This window comes from Lepidochelys kempii, chromosome 25, assembly GCF_965140265.1.
Source record: "Lepidochelys kempii isolate rLepKem1 chromosome 25, rLepKem1.hap2, whole genome shotgun sequence".
NCBI classification, from domain to species: domain Eukaryota; kingdom Metazoa; phylum Chordata; order Testudines; family Cheloniidae; genus Lepidochelys; species Lepidochelys kempii.
Window position 1 is genome coordinate 5,930,314 of NC_133280.1, and position 19,399 is coordinate 5,949,712.

At 45.8% G+C, this 19,399-nt stretch overlaps 1 protein-coding gene across 4 annotated transcripts in view; it reads right to left on the reverse strand.

The window, feature by feature from the left end:
• REXO1 (RNA exonuclease 1 homolog) overlaps positions 1–14,988 on the reverse strand; it is a 78,559-nt gene extending 63,571 nt beyond the window's left edge. For 3 of the 4 annotated variants that reach the window (XR_012156185.1, XM_073324144.1, XM_073324143.1), the window contains exon 1: positions 14,712–14,988. Coding sequence is in view for 3 of the 4 variants with exons in the window: in XM_073324144.1 (XP_073180245.1) it covers positions 14,712–14,877 (166 nt within the window). In the remaining variant the exon portion in view is untranslated. Of the gene's footprint in view, positions 1–4,182; positions 4,986–14,711 lie in introns of those variants that run through there. The other variant, XM_073324145.1, reaches the window with a different exon arrangement.
• Positions 14,989–19,399: the final 4,411 nt, after the last annotated feature.

A 19,399-nucleotide genomic window follows, 5' to 3' on the forward strand; every position in this document is an offset into this window, starting at 1 on the left:
CATCCCGACAACCACTGCAATTACCAGAAAAAATTATCCCCACTGGAAGAATATTTTTGAGCTTTAGCTTTAATATTTCTAGAAAGAGAAAAGCAGTTCCCACAAGAAGATATTATTTCACAAGAGGCTTTGCTTTTCTGTGAAAATGGCAAGATTTCATCCTAGCAACAAAGGCTTGGCTCAGCAGGTTGAACTTCGTGATAAAATACCACAAGTATGTGCTGGTGGAAATGGTGACTTCTGGCAAAGACCTTATTCGCAAATACCCAAAGCAGAGTTTGACAGCTTTACATAGCTCCAATGATGAAGCTTAAATCCCATAAAGGGCGGAAAATAATTAATAGTAGAACATTTCAAATAAGTGGTTCAGATTAAGTAGGTTTGGGGGGGGTGTACATAAGAGGAACCAAAAGCAAGCTTTTTTTATTTAAAGTACAGTTGCAGTCAGAAAACTCACACTGTAACCCTTCTTATTCAATGTACCTGCTCCTCGTGTGTAAGTCTTACCTGCATGTTTATTCATTCATTGATAGTGCACCTAACACCATAGCATCTAAGCGCATTACAAAAGTATCAATTTATAAACAGAAGAATAAAAGAAGACAATGCCTTAGCAAGAGATTTGACAAAACTGCCTCACTTAAATTGTGTGATTTTTTCAACGTACTATTGCTACAAATAACACCCAATGTGTCTAAGTGAAAGATTAGAGAAATATCGCTGTATTTTTTCAAGTTTGCTTACCTAGCACATCTGACAGCACTTACTGTATTGTAAGTTCCATGCTTTCCCCTGTAGAGACAAGCAGTTTCTCCTGTTTGTGTGGACCTTTCACACAGCAACAGGGAACAGAGAAATGCGATTATTTTTTTAAAAGGCAAAGTGTAATTGTAAAATCACTGGCAGGGGAATCAGAGCAGACACATTATCTAATTAATTTAACTTATGTTTTAAACTGAGTAGATTCCAAAGTGGCAGTGCCCACTTTAAACTCAGGCTTCAAAGGGGCATCTGTGACAGGTTCCCCCAGGGTGCCACCTGGAACTGGGGTACCACTGAGCCCCCTGACCCACCAGCCTGGGCTCCCTTCTACACTGTACAGTACTGTTATTGACAAGCCCTCTGGGCTTCAGCCTGCACTTTCACCAGCACACCTACAGGTAGGGACACACCCAGCTGCAGCACATGAAGGCAGGTTCTTTAACAGGCCCCTGCATGGGATGGCTTCAGCCAGTTCCTAAGGAACACACTCCCTCTGGAGTATAAACCCAAAATTATACTGTCCTGCACTGCACAGGGAACTGTACAGAGTAAGCTCATAAAATTCGCCCCCTCCCTCAATGTGGAGAGGAACATGCAACAGCTTTCTCCCCCTGAGTTATGACTCCTACACACTGGTTTTAGATAAAGCAAAAACAAGTTTATTAACCACAAAAGATAGATTGCAAGTGATTATAAGGGATAGCAAACAGATCAAAACAGATAAACAAAACAGCAAACTAAGCTTAATATATTAAATAGACTGGATATGAAAAGCAGATCCTCATCCTAAGTGATGACACAAGCAGGCTGCAGATTCTTAAGGGGCAAGCTACACATGCTTACAGCTTGGAATCCCCAGGTGTTCCATTCATAGGCTAAAAATCCCTTTAGCCTGGGTCCAGCACTTCCCCCAGTTCAGTCTTTGTTCCTCAGGTGTTTCCAGGAGTCTTCTTGAGTGCGTAGTCAGTGGACAACCAAGATGATGTCACTCCCCTGTCTTATATAGCTTTTGCATATGGCAGGAACCCTTTGTTTCAAAGCTTGGTTCCCACACCAGTCCGTGGAAAAATACTGACATCCCAAGATGGAGTCCAGAACCAGGTGACCTGGTCACATGTCCCACAGCCATTCCTCACGGGCTGTTTGGAGCACTCACAGGAAGGCTCACCAGGTGGGAGCTAAGCTTCTCCTAAGGCCTATTGTTTCTTCCTAATGGCTCATTAACCTGAATGGGCCCTTCCCAGCCAGCCATCTAGACAGAGAGCATTTTGCCTAGTGGGCGTTGCCCAGGAATAGCTACATTTGAAATAGATACATAGTCAATATTCATAACTTCAGATACAAAAATGATACATGCATGTAAAAAGGATATATTCAGCAAACCATAACCTTTCCAATGACACCTCACGTGCCTTGCCTTGCATAAAATATATAACTATGATATAATTATATCATACTAATATCACTATGAAGAATATGGCGTGCAGTGTCACAGCATCCACACTAGGAAAAAAGGTTAGTTTGCATCTCCTCCTCCCATCTTAGCTAACTTACTGTGGACAAGGCAGGGTTTTAACATGTTAGCAGGTCAAAATGAACACTATATTTTACCACACATTCGCTAACATGTGGTAAAAAGCCACCTTTTTTCCTAATGAAGATCAGGCCTAAGAAGCCACGAGAGGGAGCAAGATCAACAGCCTCTACCAAGAACATCTTGACAGTTCTCTTTTTGCTTCCAGTTCACAAGAGGGCATCTCTACCCAAGTGCTTGCTTTACTCTCGGGGCACTTTCAGAGACAATACTGCTGTGAAAGAGGCTGCAGCGTTCTATGCTGCCTCACACAGACCTCTGCAATGTCAGCTAAATCTTTATTGCTAAAAGATGCAAGAGGCCAAAATAACAGATAAAAAAATAAATGATAGCATCCACTGTTTGTCAGGCATATACAAAAACAATAGTTTATGCGTTTTCCATTGCAACAGTTATTAATGCCCCTGTGCTGTGATAATGTGAATGATACAAAAACCACCAGATTAACGTCAAACTTTATGGCGGGAAAAAGTCATTCCAAAGGGGAGACTCTCAGTAAGAAGGAAATTTTCAAAGTTGCGATAGACCACCACAAAGAATTTAAATATAAAACTATATTTAAAGAGTGCTAGTGTACTTAACAGAAAAAGAGTGCACAAAGGGAAGACAAGTAAATACTGGGACTGTTGCCCTTAGATCAAAGTGGCCTTCCTACCCCTAATCTTTCGTACCAGACAGATTAGTAGTTGTCTGGTAACTTTTTTACACCCTGTGACAGGATCTTAAATATGTTTAAATTCTTAAAGAGGAAATCTAAAGACCTCCAATTAGTCTGGCTTAAAATAATTATTTTCCCTCCAGTATTAAAAAAATAAAGTTTAAATTAACTATTTTGAAAAAGCACGAGCTGAGAGTAATTTTCTCTGATTCAGAAAACAAAAGCACCTGTAAAGTTTTCAGAGCCCACTACAAAAATGGCATGTCAACTTAAAGCTGCTACTTCAAATAATTATTAGTAAGTTAAGTCTTGCTTACAGTTAGCGGAACCAAAATAAGGATCTTTTAAATATTCTGATATCCTCGCTTCTCATTCAAGTATCTCCTAGAAGCTCACTTTTGCCATAACGGCCACCAGAAGCAACAATTTTTTCTCTGTTTAATCTTCAAAGTCAATTCCTCCCTCTGGGTTTCTCATTAGGTCCTTTCTTCTTAGTATCTGCTTTTTATTTCTTTAAACTCTTTAGGGCATAAACAACCTTATTTTCTATGTCTTGTGCTGCACTTAATTAAAAAGATGTAGTACTTCAGTGGAAAGTCAGTTATTCAGACTTCTAGAAGAGCAAAACTGAAGTTAACTGACATATAAAAAGAGCAGTTTTGAAACTTGAGGGTGTTACAGTTTAAAAAAAATCAAGTTATCTGTTGAAAAAGTTTGACTAAAAGCAAAACTCAAACTGTATTTAAAAAAAAAAACACATTTCACTGACTCAAAGCCTATATTAGAACAAAGTAACTGATTTACAATTTTCAAACACCTGCAGCTCAATCTTTCCAGATACCACAATTAGTAAGTACAACATTCTTCAGGTGGTTTTAAGCATGGAACCTATGAGTTAGTTTCTCGGAAAAGGGTCAGATCTTTAAAAATACTGGAAATATTATATATCTATAACTTCCAGAACAGGACTGAGGTTTTGGGTAGTCTATTTATTTAGACAGGATTCTATTCTGAGGGATAGAAGTATGATGTTAATACACAAAAATACTTCAATAGACAAAAGTTTGCTTGTAGAAAGCATTTCTCTGTAACTGCTTCATGTACTGAAATCCACATCAAATCACAAGCCAACTCCAAATACACAATAATGAAAATTTCAAAGAATTACCTGATTTCTCCACGGTTAATAAATAATGAAGATATTTGTTCATGTTTTGCTTGAGGATTTTAATATCTATTTTGTATAGTCAAGGCATTCAAACAAATGCTTATGTCACAATGTGCTGCTGATCAGTACACTGACAGCACCTTCTGGGTCGCAAAGATAATTGTGGCAGGAGGGCAGGACATAGTAACTTGCTGAAGTCCCGCCCTCACCCTCATTTACTCTAAAGCGAAATTATCATTTCTACAACAGTTTCTCCATCCTCCTGCCCACCCCCCTGGTTTCCTTATCAGTGTTATTAATATCACCTAGGGAAATTTTTAAAAAATTTATTTTCAATATTTACTCTACTTACTTTTTATATATCATTCAGCTTAGACACTGAAAATTGACTAGTCAATTTCACTTCCTGGCTCTCATGCATTACCCCAATGTTGCAAGTTTGATCTGTGAAAATTACAGGGGAACCATTTAAATATGAAGCAAAATATTTCTAATTAGAGGGATCTATAAAAGCCTTTTTGTTAAAAAACATGCACAAAATCTAATTACTGAGCCTAAATTACCTGAGAACATGTCCATTTAACATCACACAGGCAGGTCTCAATTGACAACAAAATTATAAAACGTAAATGTAGTTCTGTTGAGTTCAATGCAATTAGTTGCCTAAGTAAAGCTATGTATGTACATACATGTTTGGAGGAATGGAGGCTAAAATACTGGACCTTTCACAATACATAAAATAAATTTAGGATAACAGCCTCTGATAGTACTGAATAAAAGCTTCCAAATGAACACTTGTCAAGGCATCCCTAGTCCTTGCAGCCCTGCGCTGGGCCCCTCTAATAGACCTACTCTCTGGCTGTTCAAATTCAGCCTCCAGGTGTTGAACCTCCGAGTTCCATGCCTGAGTGAATCATTCATCCTTCCCTTCACAGATATTGTGGAGGGTACAGCACACGGATATAGCCGTGGGGATGTGGTCATCGGCCGGGTCCAGCTTCCCATGCAGAGAGTGCCAGCGGCCCTTTGGGCGGCCAGGGGCACGCTCCACACTCATTCTGCACTGGCTCCGCCTGTTATTGAGCCGCTCCTTGCTGCTGTCAAGGCTCCCTGTGTAGGGGTTCACGAGCCATGGCATTAAAGGGTGGGCGGGGTCTACAGGGATCACAATGGGCATTTTGACTTTCCCTACAGTGATTGCAGGGTTGTGAGTTCAATCCTTGAGGGGGCCGTTTAGGGATCTGGAGCAAAAATTGGGGATTGGTCCTGCTTCAAGCAGGAGTTGGACTAGATGACCTCCTGAGGTCCCTTCCAACCCTAACCTTCTATGAATCTATGAATCAAAGAAGCCTTTAGAACAATCAGAGCTGGATTGTGCCTGGTTTTATGCAAGTGTAAAAGGGAGAGGGTATGGGGGAGAAAAAAACAACACAATGAGCCTTCCTCTCCACCACAGCCCTACAGCCCTGAGAAGAAGCTACACCTAATCTGCTCCTTGCATGAATCTAAGCACAAGGACTTCATGAGGTTAGCTGTGACAGCAGGACAAATCTCTCCCAAGTGGGTGGGGAGAGCCAGGGATCTGCCTCCACCAGTGGAGACTGCCCTGGGGGAGCACATGTTGCACATTTGCAAAAGGTGGCAAAGTAGTAACGCTTCCAGGAACTACAGAAAGCATCATGTCTGTACCAGGGGAAGAAAATTTGCTTCAAGTAAGTTTCACATTCTAGCAGAGATCAAACATGGAAGATTTCCTCCCCCAAAAATAAACATTTTAGGAAGTTATGAATATGTGAAAACACAAGTTTGAACGGAAATTGTTTTGCATATTTACCAAATGAGGGCAATACATGCAGCCACTCTGAAAAGTGAGGTATTTTAAAAGCTCCATATCTTGACATTCTCCATTCACAGGGAAGTGAAAGATGTTAAAAAAGAATAAAACATTCCAAGGGGCAAGTAACATGTTGAATTCTCAACTGTTTTGCCATGTAACATTGCTACATAATTTACCATATCTGGCAATTTAATGAAATGACAAGAAATCTCTGACTACTGTAAAACCAATATTAAGATCAGTTTATTAAATGAAAAGACATGCTCTTGACCTTGCTATCAAGTGGTTTTTCCAGTCTTCATTTCACAAATCACAGCTGTAATCATTACCTATCTTAAGTTGACAGTATTTTGTTACTTTCGTCAGTGCTAACAGATACTAAGCCTTTGGAGCTACCAGCCAGCATGACTTCCTAGAGTCTTTAGAGAGCTTTGTCAAAAGATTCTACCCAACCTTGGAATCCACTTAAAATATGGAAACCCACAATAAAAGCCTGCATTTAATTGATCTGAACTCTATTCTACAACTACATCTAAACTACGAGCTAGGGGTGTGATTCCTCTGCTCATGTCCACATGCTAGTGGGAGCACAAACAGTAGTGTAACTGCAGCAGCACGGGCAACAGAACCAAAGCTTAGCTGTGCCAAGTTCAAACCCACCTAAAACCAGTGCCCAGACCTCTGCTGCTGCTAAACATGCTACTGTGGCTACACTGCTATTTATACTCATTCTAGCTGGATGAGAGCTAGCGCAAGTTTGTGTCCACAAGCAGAGGAATCACACCCCTAGCTTGTAGTGAAAAGACAACCTACATCTGTTGCAAGAGAAGATTCATAGAATATCCAAGTTGGAAGGGACCTCAGGAGGTCATCTAGTCCAACCCCCTGCTCAAAGCAGGGCCAATCCCCAATTTTTGCTCCATTTCCCTAAATGGCCCCCTCAAGGACTGAACTCACAACCCTGGGTTTAGCAGGCCAATGCTCAAACCACTGAGCTATCCCTCCAAAGTTTACCATTTCTGTTAATTCTATTTCCCTTTCCATATAGCATTAAAAAAAAAAGTTTCCTAGGAGAAATAAAAAGGGCATTCCCAAAATTCATTACTGAATGTAATAAGACCACAGAGTATTAATTCACATGCCATTACAATATGTGATGTATTAAAAACCAGAGAGATCAGACAGATAAAACAGAGGCCTCAGTCCTGCAAACACTTATGCGTGTGGTTGGGACTACTTATACAAGTGAAGCTAAGCACCTATGCAAGTGTTTTGCAAAAATATTTTGCATTTCGCAGCATCCTTTTGTGGATTTTCTCACTATTCATGTTTTTTCCTCCACCCAGAATAAAAGTTTTGTTGTTTTAAATGTGTGCATTTCACTCATTTCTTTCCTAAAGTTAATAACAGGTTTAAAAAAAGTATTTTATTTAAATTTATAGGAAAGAAATGCAAAGCTGTGTGTCATCAAGCTTTTCCATGCAAACAGCAGCTATTTCTCAGCTCCCTGTCCTATCTAAAGATATAAGTAAAGTGTTCTTTAAACTTCTCAGTTGTGTTACTAACATGTCAGTTATTAAAACAAAGAATTTAAATTTATTTCTCCCTTCCCCAATTCTTCATTTCACTGAGCTAGGTCACCAAAACCAGGTTAATTAACTTCTTGTTTTTTATTTTAGCAAAATGGTACAAAGTTTCCAATACACTCACTGCAGGAAACTGTGTAAGTATTTTCACTGACATTCTTTACATTTAGTAATAATATTTCTATTAATAGTTTTATCCCTTAATATTGTGTATATTTTGGTAATATCCTGCTTCTATCACCATAGCAACTGAGAACCTTCTTTGTAAAACTGATTGGCAATAGCAGAGTTTCTAGGTGACTTTCTGAATCCCTTTGGGTTTACTAAAATTTCTGCTTGGAGTATGGTTAGGTTTTTGGTTAGTTTATTTATTACTTTTGTGTGTCTCTGCTTGTTTTTGGGAGGGGGTTTTAGGAAGAAGGGGCAGGTAGAAGGAGGGGTTATTGTTGTGTCATTCTTGTGATGACTGAAAGACTTTGTCAAAATGGAAGGTTCTGCAGCATCTCCTAAAAGGAGACTGCCAAGTTGTTTTAATATTTAATTTATCTCCTGTATTTTATTAAGTATTACCCTGCACTTCTACAATCTAACCTTCTAGCATTTTACAATTAACCCTCAACCTTCCTGTGAGGTAAGTATTTGTTTTATAGATAAGGAAACTGAGGAACAGAGACATGAAGTGAAAGGCACACTGCATCAGTGACAAAGTCAAGAAAAGAACTAAACAGTCCTGGTTCCTACTGTTCCCAGCTTTAATTACTAGACTATACTCCCTTCTTTAAAGGAATTCTCAAGGATGCGTATTTTACCTAAAGAATTTGCAAAATCCTTGGAAGCATTCTAAACATATAACCCACCCAGCACAAAAAACCATGACAGGGTTTTGATCTTTGTTTAGCAAAGACACTTACTCATGGCTTAGCCTGGTCCACTACCATACAGATGTTCTGCACAATGTAACTATCTGTATGTATTGTTCTAATGTAACTGTTTCCAGGCTAGGCGATAAAACTTCTGCTCTTTCAATCCTACTCTGATAGCAGAATCACATAGGTGATGAGAACCTCAGAAATCCATAGCTGGATTGTAGCTTTGTTTTCAAACCAGGACAGAGAGCACCAGTCTTTTGATAGCATCAAGCAAAGACCATGCTCAGAAGTGTCAAATAGAAATAAGGTTTGGTTTTCTTTTTTAAATGTTCACAAACAAAATATTTGTTATGCTTTATGTCTTTTCAGCTCACACAAGCTCTAGACTTTCACAAAACAGAAAAACTGAACAAATAGCTGGGGGGGGGGGGTTCCCCCCCAAACCACAGCTATAGAAAGCAACGCTTTTGGGAAAAAAGACAGTTATTTGCTTCCTACATTTTCAAAGCACTTCACAAACATTCATTAATCTTCACACCCTTCTCATGTGCCAAGTGGATATTACCATCATTTTACAGATGAAAAAATTAGGGCAAGTCATTTCATGTAAGGTCACACAGCTAGTCAGTGGCAAAGTCAGGATTAGAACTCAGGATTTCCTGATTCCCAATCCTGCACTCAATCCTTCTCACAATGCCTTCTCCCAAAAGGCATATCTGATATACTATTTCAAGTGTATTACACATCACCCCCAGGAATTTACCCACCTTTCAGGAAATATTTTAGAGATACTCCCCTCAAACCGGACACAATTTCTATTACTGCACAAATGGAACCTAATGGTTAATAAATAAAACAATATTTCTACTCTAACTATTCATATACTTCAGTATCCAGTTCAAACTTGCCCTCACTGGGCTAAATCACAGAATCATAGAAGATTAGGGTTGGAAGAGACCTCAAGAGGTCACCTAGTCCAACCCCCTGCTCAAAGCAGGACCAATCCCAACTAAATCACCCCAGCCAGGGCTTTGTCAAGCCAGGCCTTAAAAACTTCTAAGGATGGAGAGTCCACCACCTCCCTAGGTAACCCATTCTGGTGCTTTACCACCCACCTAGTGAAATAGTTTTTCCTAATAGCCACCCTAGACCTCCCCCACTGCAACTTGAGACCATTGCTTCTTGTTATGCCATCTGCCACCACTGAGAACAGCCAAGCTCCATCCTCTTTGGAGCCCCCCTTCAGGTAGTTGAAGGTTGCTATCAAATCTCCCCTCACTCTTCTCTTCTGCAGACTAAATAACCCCAGTTCCCTCAGCCTCTCCTCATAAGTCATGTGCCCCAACCCCCTAATCATTTCCATTGCCCTCCACTGGACTCTCTCCAATTTGTCCACATCCCTTCTGTTGTGTGGGGCCCAAAACTGGACACAGTACTCCAGATGTGGCCTCACCAGTGCCAAACAGAGGGGAATAATCACTTCCCTCGATCTGCTGGCAATGCTCCTGCTAATGCAGCCCAATATGCCATTAGACTTCTTGGCAACTATGGCACACTGCTGACTCATATCCAGCTTCTCGTCCACTGTAACCCCCAGGTCCTTTTCTGCAGAACTGCTGCTTAGCCAGTCGGTCCCCAGCCTGTAGCGGTGCCTGGGATTCTTCCATCCTAAGTGCAGAACTCTGCACTCATCCTTGTTGAACCTCGTCAGATTTTTTTTGGCCCAATCCTCCAATTTGTTTAGGTCACGCTGGACCCCATCCCTACCCTCCAGGGTATCTACCTCTCCCCCTAGCTTAGTGTCATCCACCAACTTGCTTAGGGTGCAATCCATCCCATCATCGAGGTCATTTATGAAGATGTTGAACAAATCCAGCTCCAGGACCGACACTCTGCTTGATACTGGCTGCCAAACAGACATTGAGCCATTGATCACTACCCATTGAGCCCAACGACACAGCCAGCTTTCTATCCACCTTATAGTCCATTCATCCAATCCATACTTTAACTTGCTAGCAAGAATACTGTGGGAGACCATATCAAAAGCTTTGCTAAAGTCAAAGTATATCATGTCCACCGATTCCACCATATCCACAGAGCCAGTTATCTCATCATACAAGACAATCAGGTTGGTCAGGCATGACTTGCCCTTGGTGAACCCATGCTGACTGTTCCTGACCACCTTCCTTTCCTCCAAGTGCTTCAAAATGGATTCCTTGAGGACCTGCTCCATAATTTTTCCAGGGACTGAGGTGAGGCTTTCCAGGGACTGAGGTGAGGATGACTGGTCTGTAGTTCCCTGGATTCTCCTTCTTCCCTTTTTTAACGATGGGCACTATATTTGCCTTTTTCCAATCTTCCAGGACCTCCCCTGAACACCACAAATTTTCAAAGATGATGGCCAATGGCTCTGCAATCACATCAGCCTATTCCCTCAACACCCTCGGATACATTAGATCCAACCCCATGGACTTGTGCATGTCCAGCTTTTCTAAATAGTCCTCAACCTGTTCTTTCACCCCTGAGGGCTGCTCACCTCCTCCCCATACTGTGCTGCCCAGTGCAGCAGTCTGGGAGCTGACCTTGTCTGTGAAGACCGAGGCAAAAAAAGCATTGAGTACTTCAGCTTTTTCCATATCATGTCACTAGGTTGCCTCCCCCATTCAGTATGGGTCCCACACTTTCCCTGACCACCTTCTTGTTGCTAACATACCTGTAGAAACCCTTCTTGTTACCCTTCACAACCCTTGCTAGCTGCAACTCCAGTTGTGCTTTGGCCTTCCTGATTTCACCCCTGCATGCTCAAGCAATATTTTTATACTCCTCCCTAGCCATCTGTCCAAGTTCCCACTTCTTGTAAGCTTCCTTTTTTTGTTTAAGCTCACTGAAGATTTCTCGGTGAGAAATCATGGGTGGGTTTTCCCTACGAGTAAGAGGACAGAAAACTCCCCAAGTTTCCATTTGCTGGGGTGCTTTCAGATCAGGGAGGGAACGATTGGCATTTGCAACCTCTGTGCAAGGCTGTAGGGGGTTCACCCTTACAACCTGCAGATATTAGGAGCTCTTCTTCTGGAGGCCAGGGCTCCTCCATTTGTCACCCTTCAGAAGACACAATTTGATGACTTCGATAGCTCAGACATAGGTGAGGTTTTTCGCAGAAGTGGTGGGTAAAATTCTGTGGCCTGCGTTGTGCAGGAGGTCAGACTAGATGATCATAATGGTCCCTTATGACCTAAATATCTATGAATCTATGACAGGAGTTCAGCCCACTGGGAGCGTGCTATGTAAATTACAGATATTTTAATGCTATCCCCATCAACCATTCATTTGGGGGGAGGTGGGGGGGGGGAATAATACTACCTGTGGTTGGAGAGGGAAGGAGAATGATGTCATGAAGCAGGTATTCCCTCTTATGCCCTCCCTTCACCTAGATCTGCCTGGGGTTCATATCTTCTACTCAGAAATGGAGAAGTAGACGATTTGGCCCCTTCTTTTAAAAGCGCCATGAACTGCCTGCAGTCAGTCAATTGGACTCACTCTCCTCCTCCCTCCCCGCAGAGATCTACATTGGATAAACTACTGAATATTTTTTGGGTGGCACAATAGTAATGGCAGACCCAATGTACTGCTTGGGCATCATGGCTGATGTCCACCTTAGAAACAAACACCCTATATACACTGGATTTGTTAGAGCTTTATTATTCTTCACCCCTGATTGCACCCTTGGGGAAAAATCCTATTTGCTTGCAGGCTGCTTTTTCACTGCTCTGGCCTCATGTGTTTTCATGATCTTTTGTAAGGCTCCTTTAGAATACAAGCAATTCAATTGACAGACAGCAACTCATCTTGAATAAGAGAAACTGTCTGATCTCAAAAAGATGGTTGCTTTCTAAAGAAAGTCAGAATACAACAGAGAAAACACCACCCTCTAGTGTAAGCTTTAAATGTAACCTCACAGATCAGGGGAGGTACAATACTGCACATGAAAGGAAATACTAAATCAAAGCATAGTCTCTTTAGTCTAAATCCATCTCAGATCAAATGAGCTAAAACAAAAGGGTTGTTCCCTCCCCCAGATTTTAAAGTATAGAGTACTTTGTTCTTAAAGACATTACACACGCTAACAGTAGCGGTGCCAGCAGCCTCCTATTAAAGGGAGTGCCTTGGAGTCGATTTATAATTACTCTCCACTTCTCAACCCAAATCCACATATATAAAAGGGTTCTACTGAAAAGAATCCCTCACAAGAAGAATGATCAAAAAAACCAAGGTTATCTTTCAGACATCATGCTATATGAATGTATAGATTCTCTATCATCCAAAAGGAACTCTAAGTGCTGTACGTACTACAGAAATTGCTTCACATACCATCACACAAATACCTAAATAAAGTTGGGTTTGGATTTTTTGGGGTTGAAAAAAAGGGTGTGGGGGGAAGAGCATAGAGTTGGTCCCGGGCACCTAAGTCAGTTAGGCTCTTTCGAAAATGCCCACAAACTGATGGAAAAATATTTCCAGCAATAATCATCAAAATGTACAGATCGGCAAAGTAAGAAAAATGCTGCTTGAGAACTTTTAAAGTCTGATTTAAGGATAATTATACTGGATTTTGTTTGCTCATTGTGATGTCGGCAATTAATTTTTTAACTGTTATAAAGCTTTAATTTTTTGAATCCCAACGTTTACGGTCATTAAATAATTACTGTCCCCCATAATTTCCCACAACTGTGAAAATTTAAATGAATAAAAAAATGCTTCAAACCCGTAATTCTGCACAACTGGGAAATTTTAAATTGATAACAATCAAAGAAGATGCTTAAAAATCAACCTCAAGCGTATCCATTGAAATTATAACAAAATTAAAATTGATTTCTGCGAAAGCCTAGGTATATAAAAAGGTCACATCAGCAGCAGGACAAACAGACTAGGTGACTTAACAGGTCGCCTCTATGCCTATCACCTATATGATGACTAATAAAGGACCCTTGGAGCATAACAGGGTGGGAGCTACCCTGAGGGGGATTGCAGTTAAGAAGTGAAAGGAAACTGTCCCCTCAGCTGACCTGTAATTAAGGACAGGGTGACAGTGAATGAGCGATACATGGAGCACTCACTGGGGAGTGAGGGCTGGGAAGGGGGAAGAAGGCTTGTCAACAGAGCTGTCACTCTGGGGAGAGCTGCAACCTGTCCCTATGGTGGGAGGAGAGGGGGAAGAAGGAACCGGTCATATTTTGTGGCAGACAAGGAATTTGTCACTATTTGGGGGGATGCAGCAAAAAAGGAACCTGCCACTAAATTTTGAGGGAGGATGGGAGGAGAAGGCACCAGCTGGTACATATCAGTGGAGGAAGGGAAGGCACCTGTCACTATATTGGGGGGGTGGGGAGAGGAAGACACCTGTCGCTACATTTCGGGGGGTCGGGGGAGGGGAAGGCATGGGCCGTATATTTGCGGGTAGAAAGCACCTATGACTACATTTTAGGGGGCAAAGGGAAGACACCTGTCGCTACATTTTGGGGGAGAAGACATAGGCCGTATATTTTGGGGGAGAAGGCACCTATCACTACAGTTTAGGGGGCAAAGAGAAGACACCTGTTGCTACATTTTGGGGGAGAAGGCATAGGCCATATATTTTGGGGGAGAAGGCATAGGCCATATATTTTGGGGGAGAAGGCATAGGCCATATATTTTGGGGGAGAAGGCACCTATCACTACATTTTAGGGGGCAAAGGGAAGACACCTGTCGCTACATTTTGGGGGAGAAGACATAGGCCGTATATTTTGGGGGAGAAGGCACCTATCACTACATTTTAGGGGGCAAAGGGAAGACACCTGTTGCTACATTTTGGGGGAGGGGGGAAGGAAGGCGTGGGCCGTATATTTCGGGGGAGGAAAGGCACCGTCAGTATATTTCGGGGGGGGGGGGCAGGCACCTCTCGCTCCATTTCAGGGGAGGGGGGAAGGAAGGCCCGGGCCGTATATTTCGGGGTGGGGGGGCAAAGCACCGGTCAGTATATTTCGGGGGGGGGCAAAGCACCGGTCAGTATATTTCGGGGGGGGGGCAAAGCACCGGTCAGTATATTTCGGGGGGGGGGGGCAAAGCACCGGTCAGTATATTTCGGGGGGGGGGGGGCAGGCGCCTCTCGCTCCATTTCCGGGGACGCGGGAGGCCCCGCCGCCCTGTTTCGGGGGGCGAGGCCCGGGCCGGGGGCTCCCGGGGGGCCGGCGGGGCGGTACCTGCGCCGGGCTTGGCCCCGGACTCCGGGGCGGCGGCGCCGCGGGCGGCCGGCGGGTGTCGGAAGTGGCAGTGCGGCCTCCGGCAGGGCGGGCCCCCCGCGCCCCGGCCGCCGGCGCCGAGGAAGGGGCAGTCGATGCCGCGGAAGTAGCCGCTGGGTCGCAGCATCCCGCCGGCTCCGCGGGGCGCCGGGCGGCTCCGTCCCCGCCTCACACGGACAGCCCCGGCCGCGGCCCCGCCAGCGCCGCCATCTTGGGGAGCCGGGCCCGGCCGGCCGAGGACCCCGGCGAGGCCGCTGCCAGGAGAGGGCTGCCCGCGCCGCGCCTGACTGGAAACCCGCCCGGCGGGGGGGGGAGGCTCAGTGATGGGGGGAGGGGCTCAGGTGGCGCGGGGGGAGGGAGATGGGCAGGGTTTTCCCTCCGCCGCCCCCACGCTCAACTCCCCCATCCACCCCCACACCTATCAACTAGCCCCCCCCCCCCCGCCACGTAAATTCGATCACCCCCAATTCCTGGGGAAAGCTCAGACAGGGTGCAAGGGGGTGGGGAGAGAGATGGGGGAGCAAGGGGGAGGGGAAGGAAAGGAGCTGGGGTGCAAGGGGGAGGGAGATGGGGGTGCAAGGGGAAGGGAAGGAAGGGAAAGGGGGTGCAAGGGGGAGGGGAGGGAGATGGGGGTGCAAGGGGGAAGGGAAAGGGGGTGCAAGGGGGAGGGGAGGGAGATGGGGGTGCAAGGGGGAAGGGAAAGGGGGTGCAAGGGGGAGGGGAGGGAGATGGGGGTGCAAGGGGGAAGGGAAGGAATGAAAAGGGGGTACAAGGGGGAGGGGAGAGAGATGGGGAGCAAGGGGGAGGAGAAGGAAGGAGATGGGTGCAAGGGGGAAGGAGATGGGAGTGCAAGGGGGAAGGGAAGGAAGGGAAAGGGCATTCAAGGGGGAGGGGACAGAGATGGGGTGCAAGGGGAGGGGAAGGAAGGGAAAGGGGTGAAAGGGGGAGGGAGATGGGGCAGTGGGGTTGGGAGGGGAAGGGAGACAGGGCCATGGGGGGAGGGACAGGCAGCACAAAGGGTAGGGAGGAAGAGGAGGCAGATAAGAGGGGAGTGGGTCGAAAGGCTAAGGGGCTGGAGTCGGGGAAGGGGAGTCTCCAGCCCATAGGACCAGCAGCAGCCAAAGCAGGAAGAGGGGAAAATGAGCCGCACAGCACCCCTCTGGATCAAGGACTGCAGAGGATTCCACCAACTCTGCGGGCACTAAGAGGCAGGCAGCATCTTCTCCCTCCCATCCCACCAGCCATGGGTGTCTGGGGGATAAGCTGCACAAGAACTCACTAAAATCTCCAGCCAGTTGCACAATAATGTCCAAGTTTCACTCCAGATCGTCCGGTCCTGCCACTGGATGGGGAAGGGACATGGCTGCAGCAGCCCCGAGGTCGCTGTATATTTCCTGGTTGGAGCCCTTTACAGGGAAGTCATGCATGAGAATTATGTGACTGTGGCCTCACTGTGGCCATCCCTAAACCCAACCTGATCTCATGCATGGAGCGAGGGGAAGAGCCATGACTCCCAGATCTCTGGGGGGAGGGAGATCCTCAGAGGCACTTGTGCAGCATCTGACCGGACAGTGAACTCCCCAGCTAGGACATCCAGAGTCAGAAGAACTACCCAGGACAGTCTCGGAAAGGTACAAGGGGAACATCTGCCGGGAAGAAAGCTGCAAAAATCAGGGCAGGTTGGAGGAGCAGCGGGGCACCCACCCAGGAAGAGCGAGGATAAATCCACTCCTGTAGAGGGAAGTTTCAAGGACCTTGAAAAGCTCTTAGTCCTTAAGGAGAAGTATAGCGGAGAGATGGAAAATGCAAGCACTGAATGTGGACGGGGCTCCCAGTGATACGTCAGGGAACCCATAGGGGAGAGAGATCCTATAGATGTGGGGAAATCTTCCAAAAGACTTCAGAGCATCCCCACAGGAGAAAGAAAAGGAGGACTTGTGGCACCTTAGAGACTAACAAATTTATTTGAGCATAAGCTTTCGTGAGCTACAGCTCACTTCATCGGATGCATGTAGTGGAAAATACAGTGGGGAGATTTTATATACACAGAGAACATAAACAATGGGTGTTACCATACAGACTATAACAAGAGTGATCAGGTAAGGTGAGCTATTACCAGCAGGAGAGCGGGGTGGGGCGGAACCTTTTGTAGTGATAATCAAGGTGGGCCATTTCCAACAGTTGACAAGAACCTCTGAGGAACAGTGTGGGGGGGGGGAATAAATATGGGGAAATAGTTTTACTTTGTGTAAGGACCCATCCACTGCCAGTCTCTATTCAAGCCTAAGTTAATTGTATCCAGTTTGCAAATTAATTCCAATTCAGCCGTCTCTCCTTGGAGTCTGTTTTTGAAGTCTTTTTGTTGAAGAATTGCCACTTTTAGGTCTGTAATTGAGTGACCAAAGAGATTGAAGTGTTCTCCGACTGGTTTTTGAATGTTATAATTCTTGACGTCTGATTTGTGTCCATTTATTCTTTTACATAGAGACTGCCCGGTTTGGCCAATGTACATGGCAGAGGGGCATTGCTGGCACATGATAGCATATATCACATTGACCAAACTAGACAGTCTCTACCATCAAAAGTACCATCAAATTGTCCACCCAATCAGCACTCTCAAAAAAGTGACATTTTGCTACCATTTAGGGCTGCGTTGAGGAGGGCCTCCCCTATTTCAACTTCTGGGTCTTCACGTCCAAGACTGTGAGATGGGCCCACTCGAGACTGGAGCAGGTCAAAACCCACCAATTATTTTTCACAGGAACTTGCAAAAAAAACAAATTGTTTTTCAAAAATAAATCCCTGAAAAATGGTTTTGATGAAACATGTTGACTAGCTCTACTCAGCACGCAGGCAAAGTTGCTAGTTCAGTTTGCATCCAACTCAGGAGTGGCCAGACTGGTTGTTCATTAAGTGGCTTGTGTGTCATTAGTTGGCCGCATCAGTTCAGTTTCCCAAGAGTGCATAGCACAAAAACATCCCCAAATGGGGACTAATTTGCAGTCTCGACTCCTGGGAGACAGAGGCATGTATCTTATATGGTTCTCCATTATTGCAGTGTCTGAGCACCTGACAGTCTGTGATGTATTTATCCTCACAACCCCCCTGTGTGGCAGATCAGGGCTATTGTCCCCATTGTACAGATGGGAAACTGAGGCACAGAGTGAAGCAGTGACTTGCCCAGAATTATACAGGCTTGAGTCAGCAGCACAGCAGGGAATTGAATCTGGGGCTCAGACTAGTGCCCTAACCACTGGACCATCCTTCCTCCCCTTTAGGGCTACTGCCTCCAGCTCAGATTGGAGGCACATGGATGGGGCGGCAGGGATGAACACACCCCAAGCTGCTCTTGTCTCTGGGAATGACCAAAGGACATTAGTCCTCCAGGCAGTTTCGGGGGAATGAATCAACAGATGGGGTCCTGTAGTTGGACTGTTGTATTTTTATATCATGCACCGCCGCCATCGGTGTCTGACCGGGCAGTGTTCCTAAAGCACTGGTCATGGGCCGTCTATGGGCTGGCTACAGGGTTAAAAGATGCCACCCAGTGGCCCAAATGTGCCCCCTGTTCTTAGCTCCTCCAACAACAGGGACATGCTTACCAGGCCTCTTTGTCTTCTTCGATCAGGTGAAGTCCAGAAAGGCCATCTCTTATTAATTCTTCTATCTCATCCCCTGCCACCTCACCCCCACCTGTAAAAGAAAATGAATCCCCCTACCCTGGACACAGACCGGATTTTTATCCTTCAGGAGGCTGCCTGGGTTAGGGTTGCCAGGCGTCCGGTTTTCGACCAGAACGCCTAGTTGAAAAGGGACCCTGGCAGCTCCAGTCAGCACTGCTGACTGGGCCATTAAAAGTCTGGTCAGCCCCAGGCAGGCTGGGGTGTGGGAGGTGGGGTTCGGGGTGTGGGCAGCACTCACCTCAGGCACCTCCTGGGAAGCAACGACATGTCCCTGTGGCTTCTAGAGCAGGGATGGCCAGGGAGACTCTGACTTTCCCCCAGCTCTGTCCCCACAGCTCCCATTGGTCGCAGGTCCCATTGGCTGCGGTTCCGGGCCAATGGGAGCTGCAGAGGCGGCGCTTGGGACTCCACACCCTCCCCCTGGCTCCGTCCCCACAGCTCCCATTGGCCACGGTTCCGGGCCAATGGGAGCTGTGGAGTTGGCACTCGGGACTCCACATCCTCCCCCCAGCTCCACCCCCGCAGCTCCCTTTGGCTGCGGTTCCCTGCCAGTGGGAGCTGCAGAACGGGTGCTTGGGGGCAGCGCACGGAGCCTCCCTAGTCGTCCCTGCGCCTATAAGCTAGAGGGACACATCACTGCTTGCGGGAGGTGCCTCAGGTAAGCGCTGACCGGAGCCCGCACCCCTCCCTGCCCCAGTCCTGCGCTCCCTACCGCACCCAAACTCCCTCCCGGAGCCCACACTCAACCCCTTGCCCCTGCCCGTAGCCCCCTCCTTTTCCCCAAACCCCTCATTTCTGGCCCTATCCTGGAGCCTGCACCCCCAGCTGGATCCCTTGCCCGCTCCTGCACCCCAACCCCCTGCCCCAGCCCAGAGCCCCCTCCTGCACCCTGAACCCCTTATTTCTGGCCCCACTCTGGAGCCCACACCCCCAGCCCTCACCCCACACCTCCCCGCACCATAATCC